This window comes from Talpa europaea (genome assembly GCF_964194135.1).
Source record: "Talpa europaea genome assembly, chromosome: 1".
NCBI lineage: Eukaryota > Metazoa > Chordata > Mammalia > Eulipotyphla > Talpidae > Talpa > Talpa europaea.
Window position 1 is genome coordinate 122421823 of NC_140073.1, and position 26715 is coordinate 122448537.

At 36.1% G+C, this 26715-nt stretch overlaps 1 protein-coding gene across 1 annotated transcript; it reads left to right on the forward strand.

The window, feature by feature from the left end:
- Positions 1-1736: 1736 nt before the first annotated feature.
- WDR75 (WD repeat domain 75) lies at positions 1737-26474 on the forward strand (the record flags this gene model as incomplete). The annotated part of the gene is made up of 21 exons (XM_084253054.1): positions 1737-1822; positions 5555-5684; positions 7125-7190; positions 8347-8437; positions 9098-9222; positions 10015-10085; positions 11039-11158; positions 11922-12010; positions 13091-13249; positions 14094-14153; positions 14244-14359; positions 15654-15829; positions 16891-17048; positions 17493-17673; positions 18523-18617; positions 19392-19487; positions 21951-22120; positions 22623-22682; positions 25370-25516; positions 25809-25900; positions 26270-26474. 21 exons carry the CDS (start codon positions 1737-1739, stop codon positions 26472-26474), a joined length of 2493 nt encoding a protein of 830 aa, XP_084109180.1.
- Positions 26475-26715: the final 241 nt, after the last annotated feature.

Genomic DNA, 26715 nt, shown 5'->3' on the forward strand with positions numbered 1-26715 from the left:
TTCTTCTCTACCTGACTGTGAGCTGGGACATTAGTCTTCCTCTGTGCTTGGAATGGGATTTACACAATCAGCAAACACCTTTTCTTGGGTCTTCAGACTCAAAGTGAATTATACCACTGGCTTTGCAGGGTGTCCAACTAGCAGACTGCAGATTATGGGACTTTTCAGTCTCTCCATAATTGTGTGAGTTGATTTCTATAATAAATAATAAAATAAAATAAATAAGTAGAAAAATAAATACATACATAAATGCTTTAAAATGCCGATTTAATAAATTATAGCACATGTGCCCTATAAAACACTATACAGTCATACAAAAGAAGGTACGACCTATACACACTACAATGAAAGCAAATATATTGTAAGAATAAAAAGAATATGCAGTACATTGCATTGAAAAATGCGAAACTGTATGTAACCTAGAAAAATATCAGGAAGAATCTACAGGGAATTCTTAAAAGAGGCAATATGATGTGCAAGATGGATTGGAATAACTCATCTACATTTCTGCACTGGATTATAGCAAATTTGAATACCGAAATTTTAAAATATCATTTTTTTACCTACACAACTTTAAGACACACAAACATTCTTCAGAGAAGAATTAAACTTCCTCAGAGAAAATTGTTCTCTTATATTGCCAGGTCTGATTTATTCAGTTGTAACATTTTTTGTCGTGTCTCTCTCCCATCACATCTGGCTGCATTTTGTCTCACATATAGAAAATCCTCTAGACAGTCTGAAGGAATATGGTAAATTGCCATCGACACAAAGGACCTCAGTTCCTATTCAAGTGTCAGTGGCTCTTTAAACCTTGGGAGCAGTACAGAATTGGTACAGAAGGGCTCAGTAAATATTTACTGTATGAATGATTTAAGGTAAGTATCCTCTAATACATAAAGAACACGAAAATTATATATATGTATATGTGTGTATATATATATATTTCACTTTATTTTAAAAAGAACGGAAATAGAGGCATAAACATTTTCAGAGTTCGGGTTTCTTAACCCAAAATTACGTCCCACTAATGGAAGAAGTGAAGACCAAAGTAACACACACAAAACAACGCAGAGCAAGCCAGGGTACAACATCCATGGTACTTGGCTGGGTTGGTTGGGAGTATTAGATGGACCCCCAAGCTGCCCCAATGAAGCTGAGGAAGAAGGATGCACCAGAATCCTGGAAAGGTGCCAAGCATCTAAAGGAAAACCCAAGGCTGTAGGAACTGCGGAGACTCTGTAGGAAAGTATGTGATGCTTAGAAGAACAGGACAAAATATGGCAAGAGTAGAACGCTAATTTTCCACTCAAGAATTCAACTGAGCAACTAAGAAAGAAATCAATTGGCACTATACACTCCCGTCATCTGGAAGCGCCCCAATCGCGGTGATAAAGAGGAGGGCCGAGGTCACGTGACATATGATGGGCCACCTTTCCCGTACCTCTAAGAAAAGGTCAACGATCTGTACCAAATACGAGTTTAGGAGTATATAATACAAATTATTTGGCTCTGTGTCTCTGCTTTTACCTCTTTTACGTGCGTTCTAGTTTCACGTTGCCCAAAAGAAAGATGGCGGCACAGGCGCCGGCTCCTACCATAGAGGCTGAGGCTAGAGGAACCCGTGCGTGAGGCCTGTGGGCGGAGACACACGCGAGGCCTCCCGACGCCTCCCGGCCTCCGTAGAGGCTGTCCAGGGCGGGCCTGCAGTCGCGAGTTCCGGCATCTGCGCGAAGATGGTGGAGGAGGAGAGTCTCCGCGTGGTTCGTTGTGGCGGCAGCGAGTTAAACTTCAGGAGAGCGGTGTTCTCTGCGGATTCTAAGTATGGAGCCACCGCACGTTGTCAGTCGGGCTGGGCGTGCGTCCCCGGGGATCTTGGAGAAAGAGCTGTCTGGGGGTCTGGCTAATATGGGCTCGGGGCTGTCTGACTAATATGGGCTCGGGGAAGGAGCTCGCTGGGGTAGGAGGAACCGCTGAGCACGCGGGTGGGAGCCGGTGTGCCTTATGTAGTAAGAAGTGCAAACACGCCCGACCCCCGGGGAGGGCTCCTGTTCCTAAAAGAGTCTGGGCTGTAGAGGGGGCTGGAAAGTAGCTCTGGTGTGGCTATGTGCTCCTCTGCCCTCTTTGCAACACTAGAGTAGCCCTCTTTGAGACAGATCGTGATTTGAAGTACTCACCTTTAATGACTGCAATTTCTTCCCCACCCCCGCCCCCCCCCAAAAGGCATTTTAACATCCTTTTTGAAGCTTTGCATGAAAACTGGTGTTAGGTTCTGTGCAAGATAAAAATATTTAAGACCTGTACCCCCTTTCTCGGGAGTTTAATATACCTGGAAATTGAACTACCCACTCTGTTTGAAACCCCGTTCTTACTTTGTGTGACTTTTGCAAGTTTTTAAGTCTGTCATAGTTGTCTGCTCTGTAAAATAGCAGTAATATTTAGCGATCCATTTCATAGGGATTTTGGAAGAATTAAATGCTTTATTACATAGAAACTATGATTGGCAGTTAATGGTTCAGTGTATGCCAGCTAGAGATGTACTGTTGACATCTAGAAGTGACACCTTTTAGGAGGTTTTCAAGTCGTTTAAGGATAGAGTGACACTAAAATTCCTTCTGTCTTAGGAGAGTCAAGTTTGTATTCCCACAGTATCTTGCTTATGGGTGGTGAATACATGCATGCCTGAGAGTGCTTCATAAATTGCATTAGAAGCAAAAATAAATCCTTGTACTTTACAGTAAAGAGGAATTCCTTGATATTCATCAAGAAAGAAGTGGGAAAAATGAGGCTTCGAGAGGTTGCCAAAGTTCTTTGGCCTTACATTTACGTATTCAGTTTTCTTCCTTCCAACTTCCCATACCTTACTCACTGTAGTAAGATCCAGTGTGTTTCATTTACTAAGTCCTGCAGTTCATTTTATAAGTATGTTTCATCGTGTTTTATGTATGACAAATACTGCAGTAATTCAAGAGCTCTGTAAGAAGAGAGAGTACCTCAAACTGCTAAGGATGGAGAAAGTTGAGTAAGTGACATTTAAGCTAGACTTAGATGGGTGGATAGTATTTTGAGTATTTGTAGGAGATAGGAGCAGAAAATATTCCAGATAGGGGGCTACAATATAAGTAAGAGTAGAAGCCTATTTATAGAGAACAGACTAGGGTCCTGTTAACTAGTAGTAATGGTATATAAACAAAGCTTTTGGGAAATGAGGTTGGAAAAAGAACTTGGTGCCAGTTATTTTTTTGTTTGGTCCAAAAAGAGTATTTTTTCTCTAGATAAGGTAAAGTGGCGAGTAGGGAATTAACATTGTGTTTGCTCAAGGATATTAATCTGAAGACAGTGTATACATTGCAGCAATAGGATCTTGTGAAGTGGTGGGAAAAGAGTAGTGACTGGGCCTTAGAGTGCAGATGCAAGCAGCCAAGCAAGAAATGACTTGGACCTGAAATAAGATAATATTGACTTGAAAGGACAGTTTTGGAGTGATTTAGCAATTGGGATGAACAGGGAGAAGATACCATTTCCCCTTAGCCTTGTTTAAGGTACCTATAAAACAACTTCTACCTGGGAAATAACAAGTAGAAATTCAGAATTGAAGTTTGGAGAATTAGGTCAAGACTTACAGATACATTTCTTTTTGTCATTTATATGGACACTAATAATTAAAAACAGTGCTCTACCAAATTAACAAGGTTATATGAACTCAAGAATCTAAACGGTAACCACAAGGGATTCACTACCTTATACAAAGAGGAATAGGTAAATTTTTATTTTACCCTAAGAACCTTATCAAAAAACTGAAATAGTTAAACAGTCAGGTCATGGAATTTTAGCTTCTTCTGGGTCCTCGTGGGACTAAGATAAAAAAACTGTTCTGCTTACTTGATTGTCAGTAGAGGCAATCAGGGGAGATGGGTGCGTGGCATACATGAGCATATGTTGTCATTCACACATCACATGTTTCTAACTTCTGGTCCAGTACTGTTCACATCACATCCTGATGTCTCCCACAACTATGTGGTGGTATGCATTGTAGCATTTGGTTGCTGAGATATAGAAAATAAAAGCAGAGCCTCCCCGGTGGCGCAGCGGTTGAGGGCTGGGTTGCAAAGCTGCCCGCAGCCTCTGCAGCGCTGGTTCGATCCCCGGCTGCCGGGCAAGGGTCCCACATGGTGCACAGACCTCTTCTGCAGCGCCCGCTGCTCCCCTCAGCAGTGTATTTCGTCCTTCTGCCTGCTCTGCTCTCCCCTCTGACTCTGGTGAATTCTCTCACCCTCCCACGCTTCTGACTGTACCCAGTGCTTGTATAAATAAATAAATCTTTTTTAAAAAAAGAGAAAGAAAAGAAAAGCAGTGGGTCATTATTACCTTTCTAAATTACCGCAGAGCTCATGTCCTGATTCTAAATATTTTTCCCTTGCAAAACTTTTATACTGCTGCTATGGTAATACTTCCTGGAGTATGACTATCACCATGTTCCTAGTTTTGCTCAAAACCTGTAACAGTCTTCTGTTGCTTTCCTTGCCTACAACTCAACTTTCTGGCTTTCAGGGCCTTCCCTGATCTAGTTCAGCGCCACTTAATTCACTTATGTTTCATGATATTCAGTTATACACACTTGCATGTTAAATAGTACATTCCCTGTCTCTCCTACATGTGTTATTTACTTGCTTTTTCCCTCCCAACCTTTACATCACCCATCCTTCAAAGCCTCATTTAAATGCTGGCTCCTGCTTAATACCATCTTCAACTTCTTGCTTCTCCAGTTCATCGACAAAGATATCCCCCCTTGCCCACCACACTGCCTAACAGGGTGTGATCTGGTTGATGGCAGGGAGGATGGGATTGGTATTGAGAACCCCTTGATTTGAGCACACTGTTGAAATTGAAAGGTTGATCCAGTCAGAATGGAGACAAATCACGAAAGGCCTTAGGAGTTTGGAATATATCCTGAATGCAGTGGGAAAACATTGAGAGACTTTAGTTATATTTTATCTTTATTTACGGACGTGACTTGGTCAAACTTGCAGATTTAGCCTGGTAAGAGTACGAATGATAAATTGAAGCATCAAACCTGGAGACTACAGGAAATCCTTAAGATTGGTCAAGACTGGAGATGCAAGACTGAACTAAGATACTCATAATACTGGAGAGGAGGGCCCAGCCACAGGGGAGACCATATACCTCAGCTGTTTTTTTTTCATGCTTTCTTGGTCTTCCACTAGATAATTTCACTCGACTATACCTTGACTGTCTCTAACTTCAGCACTTACAAGATATATTCTGACTTCAGAGAAGTGAACATTTGAAAAATCCAGGGTTTTAGACTTGATAAAACAAGGTAGTAGCATCAGAAGATCTATCCTTACTTACTGTTTTTCTAATAATTTTTTTAACAATGAACTAATCAGTCTTAGATGTCCCTGTAGACTTAAACAAGTACACAAATTTAAATAAACAATTCTTAAACTGTTGTTTTGAAAAAAACTTGTACTGCATTTTTTAATGGATAATAAAAAGATTAGAATATATGAAATTTCTCCCCTTTTTGCAGGTACATCTTCTGTGTCTCTGGAGATTTTGTTAAAGTTTATAGCACAACTACAGAAGAATGTGTACACGTATTGCAAGGACATAGAAATCTGGTGACTGGAATCCAGCTCAACCCCAACAACCATCTACAGGTGTCAAACATTTTTTGATTGGGAAGTTTAATACTTTTATTGTTGCCAGGAAAAAAATTAATTGAGCTTAATTTAAGAAAATTTCCAAAATACCACTCACTTCTAGTTATTAAAATAGGAGCATGGCCTAGAGCTGCATTGCTGGCAAGTGTAACAAACATCCAAAAAACACACAGATACTTAAACATAACAATAAATTGTTTGTCCTACTTTCAGAGGACAGCAAGAATAGAATGTATATTTGGAGCCTGTAGTAAAGTCATTGCACTTGAATTTCAAGAACAGCTGATTTTATTTTGGGAAGGAAATGGAACCATTTTTCCACAGGATGCTAACAAGTGCTCCTTGAAAAGGAGGGTTCTTGGCAGTATGAAGTTTCTGAAATTCAGGGGTAGGCACAGTTAAATGAATTTCTTGATTATAGGTCTTAGAAGGTCTCTTTTTACACATTGTGAATATTCAAAAGATGTGTAGAGTATTTGGTGTTTCTCAAACTTATTTGATATCTTGAACTCTAGCTTCTGGAACACATTTTTTACAATGTTGGCAGAGATACATTGATTTTTAAATCTAATCTTTTGGTGGTGAGGCTCTTTAGGTTTAATGCAGGCATTATCTCATTTTAAGGCTAGTGTCTAGACAAGGAAAGGGCTTCTTTAATAGTGGATGGACCAGTTAATTTCTGGACAAACTTGGGAATCTAGTTTAATCCAGACCACTTGTCTGCGAGAAGCCATTTGTCAAAATTCAAGAATAGTGAAATAACCATTTTAAGTCAGCTACTTTTAAAATCATGACTTTCCTACAGGTTCCAAATATACATTCTATCTTTGCTATCCTCTGAAGGTTTGACCAAGTAATTTATTTTTATCTTTAAATATTTAAGTTTTTTCAGAGCAAAAAAAAAAGGTTTGAATTAGAATTTGTTATTTTTATATTACTGTTTATGGTAAAACAAAAATTTTATACAGATTGCATTAAAGATCTACTTCAGGTGACTGACTGTTAATGAAATTAGAGAAGGATGACAATAGATTTGGTTAAGGTCAGAGAGTGCAGAGACTTTTATGAACTTCAGAGTCACAGTAAACAGGACGTTCTCTGAGTGCTTGAGAGGCACTCCTTTATGCCTGTGTAAGGTGAAAGCAGTACTGCTAATAAAAAAGGACTGAGCTCTCGGAGAACTGGCAACAAGCTCTCGACTGCTTTTTGTAATTCAGTACCTTTATCATCTCCCTCTTCAAGATAGAAAACTGACCCTCCCCACCTTCATTTTAGTTAAAACTTGCAAGAGCTGCTATTAGTTTATTTTGCAGTCTAAATAATTAAACTCTTAAAGGCTAATAATGAATTAATGAATAGAAAATCGGCACTTATTTATTTCTTTGATATCTTAATGTCTCTGTTTTTTAATAATTTTGTGCTATTTTACCTTTGTAGCTGTATTCTTGTTCCTTAGATGGCACCATTAAACTGTGGGATTATATAGATGGCATTTTGATAAAGGTATGTGAATTGATCTTCCATTTTTATTATGTAAAAAATGGCAGCATAATTTAATGACAAAAATATTGTTTCCTTCTATAAAGCCTAATCTTTAGATAACATTCCTAAACAAGTCACCCACAATAATAGACAAATTGACTATATAAAAATTTTAAACTTCTAGCAAAACAATAAGCAGTAAGACTGGAAGAAAATCCTTAAATATTCCTAATGTACAAGAAAATCGGAAAACTTTCAATCCAGTGCAAAAAAATTAGCATACTATAGGAAATATATAATTCATAGAATAACAGGTAGCCAATAAACATGAAATGATGCTTAACTTCATTAAAGAAATACGTTAAATGACAACATTTTTCCCTTACCGATTTAATCAAATTGCAGATTGGAAAAAAGCTAGTGATAGGTAAAGTGTAGAGAAGCAATAATTTTATATACATACAATCAATAGGAGTAAAACTGAAAATAAATACCTTTTGCACCAGCAGTCTAACCTTTAATGGCATGTATGTGTAGTCCTTATAACATTTGTGATAGAAAAAAATTGAATATAAATTTTGTGTCAGTTAAACTTTGATATTCATTCCATAGAATACTATACACCATTAAAAAGAAACAGGTACTATATTTAATAGGTATTAACTTATAATTCAACAAGTAATAATGAGCATCTTCCTTTTTTTAATTGTGGTATAACTGGCATAAAATATTAGTTTTGGGTGTACCAATAACTTATATATATATTGCATAGGAAGTTAATTTGATAGTTATGTGTATTGCATAGAAAGATCTTTATTGCATAAAGATCACCACAGTAAGCCTGGTTGGTGCCCATTACCATAAATGGAACAAAAATTCTTATTCTGTATTGAGAACTTTAAGACCTATTACCTTAGCAACTTTCAAATATGCCATACAGTATTATTAACATAGTCACCATGTTGCACACTGTATCCCTAAGACTTAGAGTTGAAATGTCTTTACCTTTTGACCATGTCCACCCATGTTGTTTTGAGCGTCTTCTATCGGCCAAGTGCTCTTCTAATGTTGGGGATATAGCAGTGAACAAAACAGATAAAATTCATGCCCTTAATGGAACTTGTGTTCATGGAGGGAGGTGGGGCAGCAAACAATATGGTGCTTTTTTTCCCCCCAGACTTTCATAGTTGGACAGAAACTTCATGCCCTCTTTACTCTTGCCTGTGCTGAGGACTCTCTCTTTGTGATAATAAATAATGAAAAACCAGGTATAGTATAAGTAGTTTATTTTGTTTTATATAGCATTTAGTGGATCTTTACATTTTATAATTTCTCAAAATTTTCCCCTTCAAGTCTGAAGTTAACAGTTTTTGGAGTTGGCATTTAAATTGCTTTCTTTGTAATTGTATTCATGTTGAGGAAACTTCATATCGGTTCTGAAATAAGCAGTGAGGGAATGATTGCTTTCATATGTGTAAAAGTTCTTTAGAGCAAAAATTTTAAAGGGGTTTGCAAATGTAGGCTAGAATTTGTTCGCCTATTGAACTTAATCTGTCACTCTTAAGTACCACTATCATTTTACTCATTAAAACGCCTATTTGTTGATTTTTAATTTATAGGAATTGGTGTAGAAAGCAGGTTGATATTAAGAATAGTGTGATTTAGTTATTATCGATTACATTTCCCATTATCTCACCTGGATTCCTCCACCTGCTACCTAACTGTATATATAAGTAGTTGAATTAAAATTCCATTTGAAATGTATATAACCAGATAGTGTCTGACTGTAATGTACATTTTGTTCAAGATAACCTAGAATTATCTTGGCATCAAATAAATTCTAAAATGCTGATTAACAATCTCACAATTAAATGGAAACCTTCACTTTAATAGAGACACCTTATATTAACATAGCTTCTTTTGGCTAGATGTATTTCAGCTGGCTTCCATGAAGCTACCAAAATCATCAAGCCAGGAAATAGAAGCTAAGGAACTCTCCTTTGTTTTGGATTACATAAACCAGTCACCCAAGTGCATTGCCTTTGGAAGTGAGGTAAAATTTGTCCTATTTGATTTTCTTTTTGTTCATAAAGTCTCTTTACTGCATTTTGTTAGAGAAATTTAATGTTGCCTTGAGTGGAAGTATTTTTGTTAATGACAAAAAAATCTTCCATTTCTTTAGTATGTGTTTATGGTATAGACTTTTCAAGGGAATTCTGATTCAGTCTGATTTTGAATAGTCTGATCTTGAATACTCTACCTTATTGCTCTTATAAACCCTCTAATTGTCCCCAGATGTTTCTTAGTGTGTCCCTTGCAAAAGGTGACTCAAATTCTTTCATTTTAAACTCTGTCTTTAGAGCATATCCATTTATAGAAAATTTGGAAATTACAGAAAAATATAATGAAATTAATCTCACCAATGATAATATTTGACAAATCTCTTTCTAGACTTCACCTGAACTAAGTAACTAAATTACTGTGTTAACTTTTTATGATTAGAATATTTTTTTAAAGATTTATTTATGCATACAAGAGCTAGGGTACAGGCCAGAGGTGTGAGGGGTGACAGGATTCGCCAGAGACAGAGGGGGGAACAGAAGAGGCAGACTGACTGAAATACACTGCTGAGGGGAGCAGCGGGTGAGACAGGAGAGGTCTGCTGCACCATGTGCGTTGCTCCCTGGTCAGTCTGGGGATCGAACTTGTGCTGCAGAGGCTGCGGACAGCTTCATAGGTGGCATCTTAACCCCTTGCGCCACCGGGGAGGCCCAGTGATTAGAATATTTCTTCACTAAGAGTGTTGATTGTTTTTGCAAATGTTATCTTCTCTTTGAAATAACAGGGAGAATATGTTGCTGCAGTTCGTGACTTTTACTTGTCTGTTTATTTTTTCAAAAAGAAAACAACATCAAGGTAAGAATTCCTTTATTTTCTGTACTCAAGAGTTTCTTATAATTTTATTTTATCTTCATACAAGTGACCCAGTGTTGTTTCTAGTTTCATGTTACAAATGATTAGGAAACTAGAAGATACAACTTTTTTAACCTACAGTGGCTAGGCTTGAGGGAATTTCTAGTCACAAAACCCTAAGGAGCTTTTTCCATCCCAGTTTCCTCTATCTTAGATTGTGACATGCATCCTTATTGTCAAAATTGCATGTGGTTTGAAGAGACTCCTCATTGCTATGTCATGCCTTGAGGAATGAATATAGTCTTTGGATACCTGGGTTTGAAATGAATCATATTTATTATCTTTCAGCTTCTCACACCTCAAATAAAAATTTAAATATTTAAACAAATAAAATACTTTAAATGGGGATAATAACCTATTTCATAGAGTTGTAAGGATGAATAAGGTGACGTTATTTAAAGAGACAAATGCTAATTAAACATGAATAGTCAACTCTTCAGATGATATTGTCTCTCTGCAAAGATTGATATTTGTTTTCCTTTGCAATATAATAATGATCCTGAGATCTTTGGGCACATTAGCCAGTATTCTCAGATATAATTTTCTGGGTCTATCTATTTCTCATGCTAAAACTTTGCTTCAACAAAAAATTTAAACAAACTGTGTCCCGGAAGAAAGCTACTAAGTGATTGTCTCTTCGTCAATATTAGTGAACCCCTGTAGACAAGTTAATTATCTAGAATGTTAGTCATGTGAAGTTTATATTTTATATTAATAAATGCTTAAAACTCCCAATTACTTTTTTTTTGGCTATCCTGTACTTAGGTAAGTGTAGTCTGATAGCGCTCCAGTTTAGGTTATAAGGGTGGGAACTCCCTTTTACTTAACTGCGATAACTGCTTACCAAGAACCTAGTAATCTAAGGAGAATGTTTTGTTTTTTTGTTTTTCTTCTAGGTTTACTTTATCATCATCAAGAAATAAGAAACATTCTAAAAACAATTTTACATGTGTAGCATGTCACCCAAAGGAAGACTGCATAGCTACTGGTCACAAGGACGGCAAAATTCGTCTATGGTCAGTTAACTCATGAAGAGCATGGTGATTACCATATATTCCTTTACGTGAATCCTGTACAATAGGGCTATCTAGGTCCAGGATAAAGACTACTCCTGAAAAGATGCTCCTGGCAATAGAAAGTAGACTTTGTTGGCATCCTCTCTTTTATTACTGTGCTACTTTATTGCATAGCCTCACTGCTTTAGGATCCTTAACATCGGACTTAAAAAGAGTGACAGTGAATATATTACTAGTGGTATACCATGATGGCATATTGTTTGTGGAAGTGACTAGAGATAGAAAATGTACTTTATGCACATTGAGATTCATAAACTTGGTGACGTGGTTTATTATGTTTGGCATGTATTATGTCCATTTTATTTGGTGTACCATAATTTCCTTAATTTGACTATGTCTTTGTCAAATTAAGAATTAGGGTTTTTTTAACTTTGTGTTTTAAGAAACACTAGTTTATAATGTTGGGTTGCAAGGAAACATCACTATAATTCAACATTTGTATGTATTATACATTAAGTTTTCCACTGAAATCTTATTCCATCCTTCAAAGTACATTCAGCCTTCTGATTTATCCCCTCCCCACCCTTCCCTTTCGGTAACCATTAATTTGTTCTTACGGTCTACAATTTTTTATTTACTTTGTTAGTTTATTTACCAGACATGAGTGTTTTGCTCCATCTGATGTAACTCCACTAAGTATAATATCCTGTAGATTCGTCCATTTGTTGCAAATGCTCTCTGTTCCCTTCTCCATTTCCAATAGGAGGAATTTTGATGATGATAAGAAATACACATATACATGCTTACATTGGCACCATGATTTGGTTATGGATTTGGCTTTTTCAGTGACAGGTAAGTGCAAGTTTAATAATTAAAATGAACTTGTGAAGTATGTGATTCAAATCTTTTTTCAATCGCATTTATCATTTGAAAGATTTAGAATTACATGGGTCAAATAAATTATAAACATTTGTGTTACATCTTTGTTTTGGATTTTGCGTAGCACAATACCATATCCTTTAGGTTTCAAAGCCCTTCAGAGTATCAGAATCAACATCTGTGGTAATGTCTGTTATTGACATAAAGAACATACTTAAATTATTACCCTTTTCTAATATGTATGTTTACATAGCCGAGTGCTTGTCCATATGGCAGCAACAGTTTCTCAGATGGAAATGACTGTACTAGTGTTTTACATCCATTATTTTAATAAGTCCTTTGCCCTATGAAGTAGGTAATCATGCTCATTTTACAGATGAAGAAGTGAAGATCTATAGTTAGCTAAATTGCCTATGGTCATGACTAGTACATCTTGGTTTTTTTTGTTTTTTTTTTTTTTAAGATTTATTTATTTATGCATATAAGAGCTGGGCTCAGGCCAGAGATGAGGGGGGTGAGAGGATCCACCAGAGACAGTGGGGAACAGAACAGGCATACTGACTGAAATACACTGCTGAGGGGAGCAGAGGGTGAGACAGGAGAGGTCTGCCTCTCCATGTGGGTTTCTTCCTGGCCGGCCAGGGATCGAACTCATGCTGCAGAGGCTGTGGACTGCTTCCTAGTGCAGTGCTTAACCCTTTGCGCCACCAGGAAGGCCCCATCTAATTGTTTTTAATTATTAGTTTGCTTACTTGCATTCACTCATTTAAATTAATTCAGACCTTTGTTCTGTGAAACTACATGAGAATATGGTTTGGTGAGGAAAAATTACCTTGATTTGAAAATTCAATAGAAATTTCAAGAAGTACACTTTATCCTTAGTTCCTTTTAGCACCCTTGCCACTCTTAAATCTGTTTAAGAGTATATATTAAAAGATACGAAGACACTCTTTGAAAAATAATTTATTTCTCTAACCTGTTAGGAACAATGAAAATGTTGATTATGTTTTTCTCTTTTTTCCTTTTCATTTATGTGGATGCATGAATGAGAAGGCACCAGTCTGCTGAGCGGTGGTCGTGAATCAGTCCTTGTAGAATGGCGTGATGCCACAGAGAAGAACAAGGAGTTCCTCCCCCGTTTAGGGGCAACAATTGAACATATCTCAGTCTCACCTGCGGGGGATTTATTCTGTACTTCTCACTCTGATAACAGTAAGTCTAGTTTTTTTTTTTTACTCTGAGAAAGTACATTTTGGACGATGTCATGAATTAGCCTCTGTAGGAAATGAAAAGAGACCTAAAACTAAAAATGGCATGAGATTTAATGAGGGTTTTTTTTTTTAACTTTCATGTATCTCCTTTTCTCCACCCCTTCCTGCCCCTAGATACCACTAGAATTGAAAAACAAAATTTTCTGATTTGTTTTTATGAAAATGTAGGACTAAATGTGTTTGTCTATAATTTTGCCACTTATATCTTCAAAAGCCTTTTCATTTGAGGAAGGGAAGATCTTAAAGCAGCCATTTGTGTTTTCACAAGTATGGTGGCATTTTCAAGAGTACTGTGAGATTTTCCTTTGTTGAACTAGCCATTACCTCATGCTAGACTCCTGTAAATTCTTACAAAAATGGAAGCAGTCTGTGTTCATCTAAAACTTTTTCCTCATCCTTTACTACTTAGCCTAAAAGGAGATCCCATAGCCTGCTGCATTCGTTCCCTTCAAAAAAGAACATACTTGTGAGCAATCTATTAGTCGTGTGGCTCATTTCAATGGAAACGATTTAACTGTCTCAGGGCATTTAAGTTTCTGGATTAACATTTAAAATCCCACCCTTAGTTTTCTTGCTAAATCACAAAAAAAAGTTGCTGAATTTCCAGTACATTTAGCTTAGTTGCTTTGAATTCTGGTATTTTTCAGAATGATACACATTCAAGTGTTTTTGGTTTTGTTGGGGTTTTGATTTTTTTTTTTTTGGTTTTTTTGGTTTTTTTTTTTTTTTTTTTTTTTTGGTTTCTGACCTACTTATGTTTAAACATTTTTATTTTTTACCCTCAGAGATAATAGTTATTCACCGAAACCTTGAGGCATCTGCTGTAATTCAAGGCCTAGTGAAAGGTATGACAGAACCCACTAGATTTGGTTCCTGTGCTTTCTAAAAGTGATTATTTGTCTGATTTCAACTTTATTTTGTCACTCCTTTTGCAGACAGTAATATCTTCACTGGTTTGATGATTGATCCAAGAACAAAAGCTTTGGTTTTGAATGGAAAACCAGGCCACTTGCAGTTTTATTCTCTCCAGAGTGACAAGCAGTTATACAATGTAAGACTTTGATCCACTAGCTATCCTTAAAACTAGTGAAAATTCTTTACCTGTAGGGTCCAATAACTTACTTGGTTACTTATGCAACAAGATGAATGTAGTTGTATTGATAATGTTTAGTTTGTGGTTACTTGTTCAGTTGTTTACAGCCTAATTCTAATATGGCCTGATTGCATATTAAATTTCCACATAAGCCAGTTGGCACTGTGTTTGCTCCATTTTTTTTTTTTTTTTTTATTTCAGTCTTCCCTCTAATTAGCTGTCACACATATCTATGCCATTGTGTCACACAGAGGAAATGAAAATATGCAGAGGCCTCCCTGGTGGCACGCGGTTGAGCGCAACACTGTGAAGCTGTCCGCAGCCTCGGCAGTGCTGGTTCAATTCCCGCTGGCCGCGGAGTAACCCACATGGCGTGGCCAACCCAACCTCTGCTGTCTTGCCTGCTGCTCCCCTCAGCAGTGTATTTCAGTCAGTCTGCCTGTTCTGTTTCCCGTTCTGTCTCTGGTGAATCCTCCTCACCCTCCCGCACATCTGGCCTGTACCCCGGTTCTTGTATAAATAAATAAATGAATCTTTAATATATATATATATATATATATATCTGCTATACAGTGAAACAGTGTCATATGTGCTTACCAAAGATAAAATTTTCAGTGTAAATTAAAGTAGGATGAATGTAATCTAGACTCTTCCCCCGCTTTCCTTTTATAGACTTCTTTCATAATAGCTCAAACACTTTATCACTTTTAAACCTCTCAAAAAAAAGAAATTGATTGATCTTTGTACATTCTAAAACAATGCTTGGAAGTAGTAAGCACTTAGTACATGTTTAGTAAATAGGTGAGGAAATAAGGATTTAAAAACCACACATAAAATGCTGACCTATTTAAACCATTGGTATCTTTTTTCAAGTTTTGTTTTTGTTCTTGTTTCTAATAATGTGGAATTTAGCCTTGAGATTTTATGTAAAGCTATTTGTTCTTAGAAAAAGAAAAAAGCATTACTATAAAAGTTCTATTGCATCATGTATACGAGTCAGTCATCAATGATATTCTGGGTCATTGAAAGATACTTACTATTGAATTAGTACGTGCAGTGTGCTCCCTTTATTGTACAACATTGATGTCCACAACTAACAATTAGTTTTTTTTTCCCTTTAAAAATCTGTTAGTGTAAATTCTATACGTTTTTTATGACGAAGTTAATTATCATTCCTTGAATGCCTTGACATTTCTGTGTTTACATATAATACATATACAAATAATTATTTGTTTTTTTTTTATCACATCAGTTAGACATTATACAACAAGAATATATCAATGATTATGGTCTGATTCAAATTGAGTTAACAAAGGCTGCATTTGGCTGCTACGGTAGCTGGCTTGCAACAGTGGAACAACGTCAAGAAAAGGAAACGGAGCTTGAATTGCAAATGAAACTATGGACATACAATAAGAAAACACAAGGGTAATACTACCTACATAACCATTTAATTTCTAAGTGGAAAATCTTTTTTTATGGTTTCACTTGTCCATGTTTAAGACATTTTAATAAGTTTTAGATTTAGAGATAATAAGGGATGTATTCTTCTAATATAGCCTTGAAGCTTTGTGTTCTGAGAAAGAGTGCTGTGCTCCAAGTTACAATGTCATCTCATTGCATAAAATGAGGAAACATGGAAAAGTGACACTCTCAAGGACATAATACCTAATTCAGGCAAATTCAGTATTAGACTCTAAATAGCTTAGTTTCTTTGCTCTTTTTAACATCATGCTACACTGAAGAACATAATGTGAGATATAATGTGTAGCATGTGTGTTTTGATTAGATGTTGAGCTCACCAGTATCTTAGACCATGTCTATAATAGCCATCATCATCAAGTCCTTTCTGTGTGCCAGGAACTAGACTTAGTGTTTTCATACTCATTGTCTTAATTATTTTACAACACCACTATAAGATTAAGCCTATGGTCCAAATATTACAGATGAGGAAACAGACCCAGAGGTATTAATTATGACTTTCCCTGTAACCTGGACTTTTTAAAAATCCCAACTCTCTCTTGTTCTAATGTACTTTTAAGAACACAGGGCTAACATAGATTGACTTTTCGTTTACAGCAATGTCCTAGTAAGCAGGAAACAAGCTTTAAGAGGCAATTTAGGCAACTGTAAATATTAAATATTGACCATGGAGCTTTGAATAGGTAGTTTTCTTGCTTTTATTTTTTTTTTCTTGATGATCCCTATTTTATTCTCATTTTATACTAGTCAGTTGATACTGTGTATAGTCATCTTTATGTAAAGTAGATTACATGAGGACAGAAATTGTATGTTAGAACTGTTGGAGCCCTGTAGCCTTTAGAGATAGAGCATTCAGTCATCTTGTCATTCTAGATGACAGTGTTATCACGTGTCCATTCTTGAAGATGCTGCTGTAAAGTGTACACTACAATACTCAAATGAATTTGAAAGTATGCCATGAAAGTTGCCTTAGTGTAAGAATAAATTGCTGATTTCTTTCCTACTAGGTTTATTCTAAACACAAAGGTTACCATGCCACATGAAGATCACATCACAGCTCTCTGTTTCTGTAATACACAAAAATCTGAAACCCCTACCTTGGTTACAGCTAGTAAAGATGGTCACTTCAAAGTATGGATATTAACAGACGATTCAGATATATACAGTAAGTTAATTGAATATGGTATATCTAGAGAGTGTACAATTTTAAGATGATGTATTTTATCTCTGGTGTTTGTATCCATTCTAGGAGGACATTTTCTATCTTGTTTAATTTTCTAGGCTATTACCAAATTGATCTTAAAAGATTTGTAAGAGGTCATGTTTTTGCATGCCTTTCCCTCAACTCTATACTTAGAACATTCTTGATTAATCATCTGCCAGCTATTTCACTTTGTTGAGGGTACAACAAAAAGATCTTTTGCAATTAGTCCTTTCACTTTTCCACTAGGGGGAGGTCAAGGTCCCAGGAAGGAGTATAGATTTCAAATTGGTTCTTTGTAGCACTTTTGCGTTATATGTGTTTCTTAACTCTTATTGCTTACAACTTCAGGAAGATGTTATTTAGTATTTATGCAGTTTCTGAGCTCTGTATTCTGTACTTCCACAGAAAATGCTGTTGGCTGGACCTGTGATTTTGTAGGTAGTTATCACAAATACCAAGCAACTAACTGTTGTTTCTCTGAAGATGGCTCTTTACTAGCAGTTAGTTTTGAGGAAATAGTTACCATATGGGATTCAGAGACATGGGAACTTAAACGTACATTTTGTGAACGAGCTGGGAAAATAAAGTAAGTAAATAATTGAGGATTAAAAAATAATAATTGGAGAATATGAAGTACTTATATTTTATTCATACAACTCTTTCTATATAAACTTTAGTAATAATTTATGCTTTCTATAAAGGTATCCTTTATGTCAGTGGGGGCTAGCAGCTAACCAAAATGCTGGAAAGGCAAAAATTCTGGGTGTATGAATCATATCCAGTGTTTACCCATTTCTGAAATCAAGGTTAACATTTAATTCTTGGCCTAGAGATGTTTTCTTTGCAATAAAGAACATTTTATGGTTGTACAACTTAATAGAAGCTATATATAGACCTTGGTGCAGCTAAGAAATGCATTATCTTCCATGTTCTCCTATAAAAGCTGTAATGCTCAAACCTAAGAAAGGCAAAAGAAAATGGTAATATCTTCCATTTTTACTTCAGGTAAATTGAGTATTGGAAGACAGAATGGCTGATGGCTACTGAAATTATTTCCAATTTCCAATATGTATGATTCTGAATTTTTTTTAATTTTCTGCAAAATTTATATTGCAAATTTTCCCAAGTGAGCATTAAAAAAGATTTCTGTTATATGATTATGAATATTCCACATACATTTTTCTCTATACATGAATGATTCCTGCACAGCATATGGAGGAAACAGGGTCATCAAACCTGCTTTCCTAAAGAAGCAAAGTAGTTTCTTCTATACTGTCCCTTTTTATTTTTTTATAGGATAGTTATGAACAAAATGTGCCCATCTAAAATCTGCATTGCATAAAACTAACACTGTGCCTGTAGTGTGTAATCATTTGTGACTAAGTATCCTAGAATTGACTATTAACTTCCTTGTGCTTTTGTGCTTTTAATCTAGGCATCTTTGCTTTGGGAGATTGACTTGTTCAAAGTATCTTGTTGGTACTACTGAAAATGGCATTCTTTGCTGTTGGAATCTGCTCAGTTGTGCATGTAAGTTTTGTTTGTTTTGTTTTACTGTTAAGTGACTTGGCAAAGCAGAAAATAACCTTTGAACTTTGGCACTGTAGGTCTTCTGGATGATAACTTCATTTCTTTAGCCAGAGAATATGTCATTTTTCACATGTCACTTTATAATACCAAAATCTGGAGTAAAAGGCCTTGAATGAATTCAAATTGTTTATAAACATTTAATTGTCAATAAATTAACTTCTGCCTTTTCCACTGTCTTCAGTGTTGAAGCCTCCATATTTTCCATCCTATCTGCAGAATGTTTCTGCTCATTCTTAATGCATATTAATATAGTGTCCCTGACAGCTTTAAATTTGAATGTGGCCTGCCATGATCCTCCTAACAAATATTGACTTTGTTGCATTTCATTCATTCAAGTCTATGTTTGGAAGGCTTATTGGTTCCTTAGTAATAAATGTGCCTGCTAACAATTTTTCATATTTGTGCAGTGACTGGCTAACATTTTATCCACATTTAGCAGTAGAGGGAAATACATCAGACAGTAGTTGCATTGCAGTAATAACCATTTCCTTATGTGTGGAAGGAGATGTTTGTTGTTTCTCTGCTTCCTGGCCCTCAGAGTAGCCTTTACAGATAATTTCAGTGTGTGTCCATGTGTTATTTGAAAGCATAAAATCCCTCTTCCTAAATAGTAGTAGTACTGTCCCAATAAAGATTAAGAGCAACTGCTTTAAATAACAGACTCAAAAAAACTTTGTTAATAATCTTAAAAGTGAAACCCTTTTTTCTTCCTAGTGGAATGGAGTACAAAATTAAACATTAGAGTTTTAGAATCTGATCCTAATTCAGAGACTATTGCTGCGATCTCTCAGACTTCAGTGGGTTCAGACTGTAAGTACAGACTATACTTTGTTGTTGGTTTTGGGTAGGGTTTTTTTTGATCCCCCTATGCCTACTCCATCTCCATCCCATATCTCTGGTAACCACCAGTATGTTCTATGTATCTATATACTTGCATTTTTTTTCCTCTTTTTAATTGCTTGTGTTTTAGATTCTACATATAACAGATAAACCTGTGGGGGGGCGGTGTTTGTCTGTCTGATGTAGTTCACATATTATAATGCCCTCAAGGTCCATTATGTTGTCTCACTGGCAACATTTTTTGGTTGAATAAAATTTCATTGTATATACAGCCACATACGTGTTTTTGATTGATTTGCATTTCCTTTATGGTTCATCATGTTTTGCACATACTTCTTGGTTCTCTATCTTCTTTGGAAAAATTTCTATTCAGGTCTTCTACCCATTTTTAATTGGATTATTTGTTAATGTGATTTCCTTGCTGGATATTAACCTCTTACCCAGATACATGATTTGCAAATGATTTATCCCAGTCAATATGTTGCCTTTTTATTTCATTGATTTCTCTTGCAATGCAGAAACAATTTGATGTAAACACACTTTTTGTTGTTGTTGCTTTTGCCTTTAGTGTAAGATTGCAAAAGACTATGTTGGGAGCTTACTGCCTATGTTTTCTTCTTGGAGTTTTACTGTTTCAGGGTTTGTGTTCAGTCTTTAAACCCTTTCTGAGTTAATTTTTGTGTATCATATAAGTTAGTGGCCCAGTTTTCTTAGCAACATTTATTGAAGAGAATGTCTTTTCCATTCTGTAGTCTTATTCCATTGTCACTAATTGGGCATATACACATGGTTGTATTTCTGGGTTCTGTTGTGTTCCACTGGTTTGTGTAACTCTCTTCCTGTGAATAAATGCATGTTTATTTGGAAACTGCCCTTCAGGCTGCATCCACATGATTTGCTTGAATAGTTCTTCAAAAAAAAAGGAGAGCTCCTGGCTGTGTGGCTCTTGCTGTGCCCTGGGGTAGCAGCTATTGAGGAAAACTCTTTCCTTTGGTTCCAGTTCTTTGGGACCAGGGAGCATAAACTTTTTTAACTGGTCGCCTTAGCTGGACATTATAGAGATGTCCTGTGGCAGCAGCATCAAAACTTGGGCATCAGACAGATATATAAGCTCCTTTCTTGGTAACACTAATCGTTAAAGTCCCACGGAAAGCAGGAATACAGGTTGCTGACCTCCAAACAGGTGCATGCAGAAGCTCCCCTCTAAGAGTTACTGGTGCTCTGGAGCAAAGCAAAGGGAAAAAGTGAAGATTGCATCGCCAGTCTCCCTCCCTAAAGCGTGTTCCAGTAAGTTTCTAGGTGTGTGATAAATTAGATGTATGTCCCTCAGACTGAAGCTTTAATAAACAGATGAGCCGCTCCACTTCAAGTCTAGTATGGTAAGCTGCCTCTGAACCCTGCTTTAGAGCGGGGTTTGGGAGCCCTCTAAGAGCTTTTTCACAAATAACTTCAGTCCTGTGGACCATGGGTTAAGACCCCATTGGTTTTCAAAGTTAGATAATTTGGTGACTCATCTCTCAGATGCAGGTCTTAAAACCTGGTAAGACTGATGAGTTTGTACCCATTACTCCTCAAGGGGAAGATTTAGGTTTTGAAGGTGCCAAACCAGTGGTAGGGTTTAAGACAAGATTGTGTCCTAGTCTTTTCTATCCTCCTCAGTGTGGTTTTCTTGTTTGACTGATGTGTAGTAGTCATCACTCGGCCAACCTTCAGGTTTTTAGGAGGAAAATAGTTACATATATAGCTAAAAACAGTGAATTTAGGATTTTCATGTGTTTTCACCTTAAACTGAAACCCTCCCTCCCATCCATACTTGGATAGTCAAAGGGTTTTTTTAAAAAAATGTCTTTAATCTTTACTATAACATGAGTCAAACTGGAAATCTTCAAATCAGCTGCTCAGTTGAAGCCATTTTGCCTGAGGCACTGCTTTTCCTTTGCATTCTTGCTACGTATAACACATTGCTATGTATGCATTTATGCTCAGTTCTAGGACAGTTCCAGTGCTGCCGTCATTTTTTCAACATGCCATTTCTTACCCTTAAAATCCAAGATAGATTGTACCTCTTTGCAGCATTCCCTTTTCCCTGAGATGTTGGTCATTTCTCCTCTATGCTCTTGAAGCATTTCTACATACCTCTGTTCTAGTTCTTAAGACAGAATACGTCAATGAGGTTTTGGTGTCAGTCCTCTCCAGTAGGCCCTGGTGCCTGGCTTAGGGGTTTCTTTTCTTTTTCACCTTTATAGCCCAAATTCCTAACCTGCTTGGCACATCAGCGGGCACCCAGTAGATGATTTTGTTGTGTAAAGCCAAAAATACCAATGATGTAGGCCATTTACTCAATGGGATTAGTCTTAGATTTAGTGTGGCCTGCCAATCTGAAGGTAGAACTAACCTTTGCAGGCAAAATGTTATTTGTTTTTTTCCCTTTAGTGTTTGTATTTAAACCTAGTGAGCCAAGGCCATTGTACATTCAAAAGAATATCTCCAGAGAAGAAGTCCAGTGGGGAGTGTTTGTTCCACGAGATATTCCTGAATCATTCACCTCAGAAGCTTACCGGTGGCTGAACAGATCCCAGTTTTACTTCCTAACAAAATCACAGGTAACAATTCCTCCTCAAAGCACAATCATTTTTCATGTGTAATTTTCATTTCTTTTAGTATTTGAGAGTATATTTAGCCCATTACAGGTAGAATGGTTTCAGTAAGGATTACTTGCTAAAAGAAAATCATCTACTATATTTGATACTTCTTTAAGTATTACTTGCATTAACTTCAGGACAGCAAAATGCAGGAAACAAATAAAATACTTTAAGTTGTTTTTAGCATGGTTAATTTTTGTTCTTTTAGTTTTTGACTTACTATGAAGGAACAGTAGGTTAGGGTTCTTAAATATGGTCTCTCATTATCAGTTCTTAAATATGATCTCTCAGAACAATCCTCTAGCTGTCACAATAGGTATTAAATGTTTTAAATCTTCATTACTCTCCTATGGAAGATAAATACATTAAGATGAAAATTTTGATCTTTTTAACTTTAATAGCTTTTTGGGAATTTGTACTCTACAATTCATTGTTTGCTTCATTAATCGATCTCTCTTTTCAGAGTTTATTGACACTTGGTACACAGTCTCCAGAGGAGAAACTCACACCAACAAGCAAACAAGTATGTTTTAGCCATTCACAGTGCAAACTACTTCACCTCCCTACAAAGATAAGGTTATCTTTTAGAACTTAGCTATGGAGACAGATGTTTCACCTGTCCTGAAATAGAAAAAATTTTAAAATATACATACCAATTTTTTGCCTCATTGGACTTTATGTTGCTCTTTTAGGATGTAGTTTTAATTCATAATACTGATAATACAATAATTTAAAGAGTCAAATACTTCTATAAGTCTTTTCAGGGAAAGCATTTCAAGCACCACTGTCATTATTGCTTCAAAGATGATAACCATTCTCAACTGATTTAGCTGGAGTTTTTATTTATCTACATGCCTCTAAGAAATATGCTTATATTGCTAATTCTGTATTTCTCATTAGATTTAGGTATTATTAACTGATCTGTTGAAATTGATTTTATAGCTTTTTTCATACCACTACTCCACCCTCAAACACACACATACGCACACTTTCTGTCCTCCAGTTACCCCAAATGAGATAAATCTTAAATTGGGTCAATAGTATCATAACCATGTAATTTCAGTTCATAGCCAAGCCAGTAGTGATAGATTGTTTGTGACCCACTTTTTGTTTTCTCTAGAATTAATGTTTGCCTTTTTTTTCATTTGCCTAGTTTTCTATTGATTTTTCACCCTACTCTACCCAAGTTGTATAAATCTTCTCTCACTATTTTCAAACACATCATTCTTTTTTGAGTCTTGAAGAAATATTTCCGAGAGGCTCTGATCTGCTTTTAATTTGGACTGATTATTCTATAAACTGTCAGCACAGAAGGTAGAAGGAATTTACCTGTACCATCATTCTGGGGATTGGTTTCACTTCTAGTGAAATAGAGCCCCATGTATTTCCTTTCTTTGGTCACTCCCTTGCTTTGGTGAAGCACATGCTGTTAAGCACGAGAGGCAAATTTAAGATCATGCATGTTTAGAAATGTTTCTGTTCTCTCCCACTTGATTATGTATCAAATTCTAGGTTGAAAATTATCTTTTCTTAGAACTTTGAAGATACTCTGTTATTTTATAGTTTCTGGTTTTTACTAGAAGTCCTAAACCATTCTTGTTATGTATCCTTTATCTCTAATGTGACTTTATTTTCCTTTGAAAACTCATTGAATTCATTTCACAATTTTTTGATTATCTACATACCAAGTAGCTATTTTAGACAATTGAGATGCATCAGTGAGTAAAATAACAGTCTCTAAGCTTGTAATATGTGCGGTCTAAAAAAGAAGTTATAGACAACAAACAGTATTAAATAAGCAAGATAGGTAATATTTTAGAAGGTAAGAATTATGGGAGGAGAAATAAAGAATGAAGGGGAATAAAGGTAGATAGAATTCATCATGCCATTTTAAATAGAAAATTTACAGTTGGTTTTTGACTTTTCCTCATAGGTGAAATATGGGGCCCCTAGAAGGTTTTGATCAGAGAAGCAGTTAAGCATAAATTACTTCTTAGTCTTCATTTTCTCAGTTCTTTTTATGGAATTCCTTTTATTTAGTACTAGACTTCTAGAATGGTACTCTGATTTTCTTTTTTTTTCCTGTTCCCTGGGTGATTCTTCATCTTTTCCATATTTTTTCCCCCTTTTCTTTCTTGCATGGTAGAATACCATCATTTTTCATTTTCACCCTATTTTGGTCTCATTCTAGAAGTTTTCGCCAAAGTCTGGTGATTCTTGGCTGTCTGCTCTTACTTAAAAGTGAACAAAAGCCACTTGGAAGTTCTCCGCCTTGGTGTGGTACTCGTCCCCTGCCTCCAGTTCCTGGCTATTTTGAGAATGTTACCAAGTCATTATTTTTAGTTTGTTTTTTTTTCTCAGACAAAATTCTTCTACAGTCTTACCTGAAGGAGTCTTGACCTAGCTGCCAGTGTTCTAGAAGCATGCTCTATGAAGTACAGCTGCTTTGAGTTGTGCAGACACTACCCTCACTCCCCAAGCAGTCCAGTATAAAGACTTGTTTCAGGGCCTCCCCTGGTGGCGCAGCAGTTGAGCGCTGGGCTGCCCAGCAGCCTCTGCAGCGCCGGTTCGTTCCCCAACCACCAGCGAGGGTCCCACCAAAAAAAAAAAAAAAAAGACTTGTTTCAATCACCAAAGAATATACTTCTTTCTAGCCCACTCCTTGGGCTGAGGTGATGGGGGAATCTGAGTGTTCTTGAAATAGACTTTCAACCAAGATACCTGTTGTTTTTCTATGCTCTTCACAAGGGTACTGTTAGTACCAATTCATGAATATTTGTGGATCCTACAATCTAAACTGGGATGCTTCTTGGCTTTCTTCACAGCCAGCTTAGAATTTTGCTTTTCTCAGGTCTGCTAAGTTAATTTACCCTTTCAACCTGTTTTCTATCTTATATTTTACCTATTCGCTTTATCACTGAGTTTACTCCTTTTGAAAACCCTTCCTGTCAGTTACAGGATTTTGAGGGAGAAGCAGTGGGAACTGCCTGTTTGTTTTGTTTTATCTAAGTGTCCATGTTAGCTTCTCCCATAGTAAGTGACTACCCGGCCTCAGTTGCTCTATCTATAAAATAAACAAATCACACTAGGCAATTTCTGTAGTTTGTTTGATCCCTGACATTTTGTGACTCTATAGTACTTTGGAGTCAAATGCAATTGCTCCTTTTCATTGAAGTAATTTATTTCCCCATTTCTTTCAAATTCTTATAGTTACTAGCAGAAGAAAGCCTTCCTACGACCCCATTTTATTTCATACTGGGAAAGCACAGGCAACAGCAGAATGAAAAATTAAGTGAAGCTTTGGAGAATGAACTGGTACAGTTACCCTTAACAGAAAACATACCTGCAATAAATGAGGTAAGTGATTAGATTAAATGAATAAAAGCACCTTAACTTTTTTATCAATATATCTGTAACAAATAACTTTTGAATAATCTGTATACTACGCCAATTTTAATACCCAAACCAAAGTAGTATAAATTTACAATTTCAGATTATTTTGACCTGGGAGGGGTGGTTGGTTATACAAAAGTTGGAAAGTAGGCATAGATTTTCCTTTGGTTTGGTTTTCTGTAGGAATGATTTTTGTGTTCTGCTAAGGCATTTTACTTCAGAATATGAAGCCCTGTTTTTTTTATTTTTATTCTAGCTTCTTCACACTCCAGCCCATGTATTGCCATCTGCTTCTTTCCTGTGCTCCATGTTTGTAAATTCATTGCTGCTCTCTAAAGAGACTAAAAGGTAAAGCAGTTCTTAAAATGTTTGCGTATTCTGTTTTGGGGAAACGAGATGGTTTGTGTTAGCCTTTAATATAGTAATGTACATATGAAAACTGTTTTCAGTTTTAACATGTAGTCAAAGGATAGAGGAAAACTAACATCAGAGATCTTTTATGAGTGTTTTAAGGATTTGATGTACTATTTGAAATTACATTCATAAATTCACCATAATCTTAAAGTACACTCAGTGTACTTTGTTCATAACATTTCTACATAGGTGTCTTAAGTTAGGAAGTTATTTTGAGGTGCATTTTTAATGGTTTATGTATGTGCATATATATGTATATATTTAAAATTATATAACAAGTTATATATATAACTATTTTTTAAGTGCTGAAGAAATTCCTGAAGAAGAAGACATGGAAGAAGAAAAAGAAAGTGATGATTCAGATGAAGAAAATGACTCCACAGAAAATTTTCAGGAAACAAGTAACACAGAAATGGAAGAAGATGTTATACACCAGCTGTCAAAGTCTGAAGAAAAAGAACTGAGAAAATTCAGGAAAATAGACTACAGCTGGATAACAGCTCTTTAAGCCTTGGTGATAGAAAGGAATTCTTGCACTTTTATTTTTTTATTGTATGTTGATACTCTCAAAACATCTATTTTAATGTTATTTCTGTTCTTTAAATATTAAATAGCTTTTACTTTTTAAATAACTGGTAATATGAAAATATTTTTGAATCATTTATTAGCCTTATAAAATAGCTAGATTTTCTTCACCAGTGATACAGCAGAAGTGGGACTTGAACTTAGACAGCACAGGTCTCCATAAT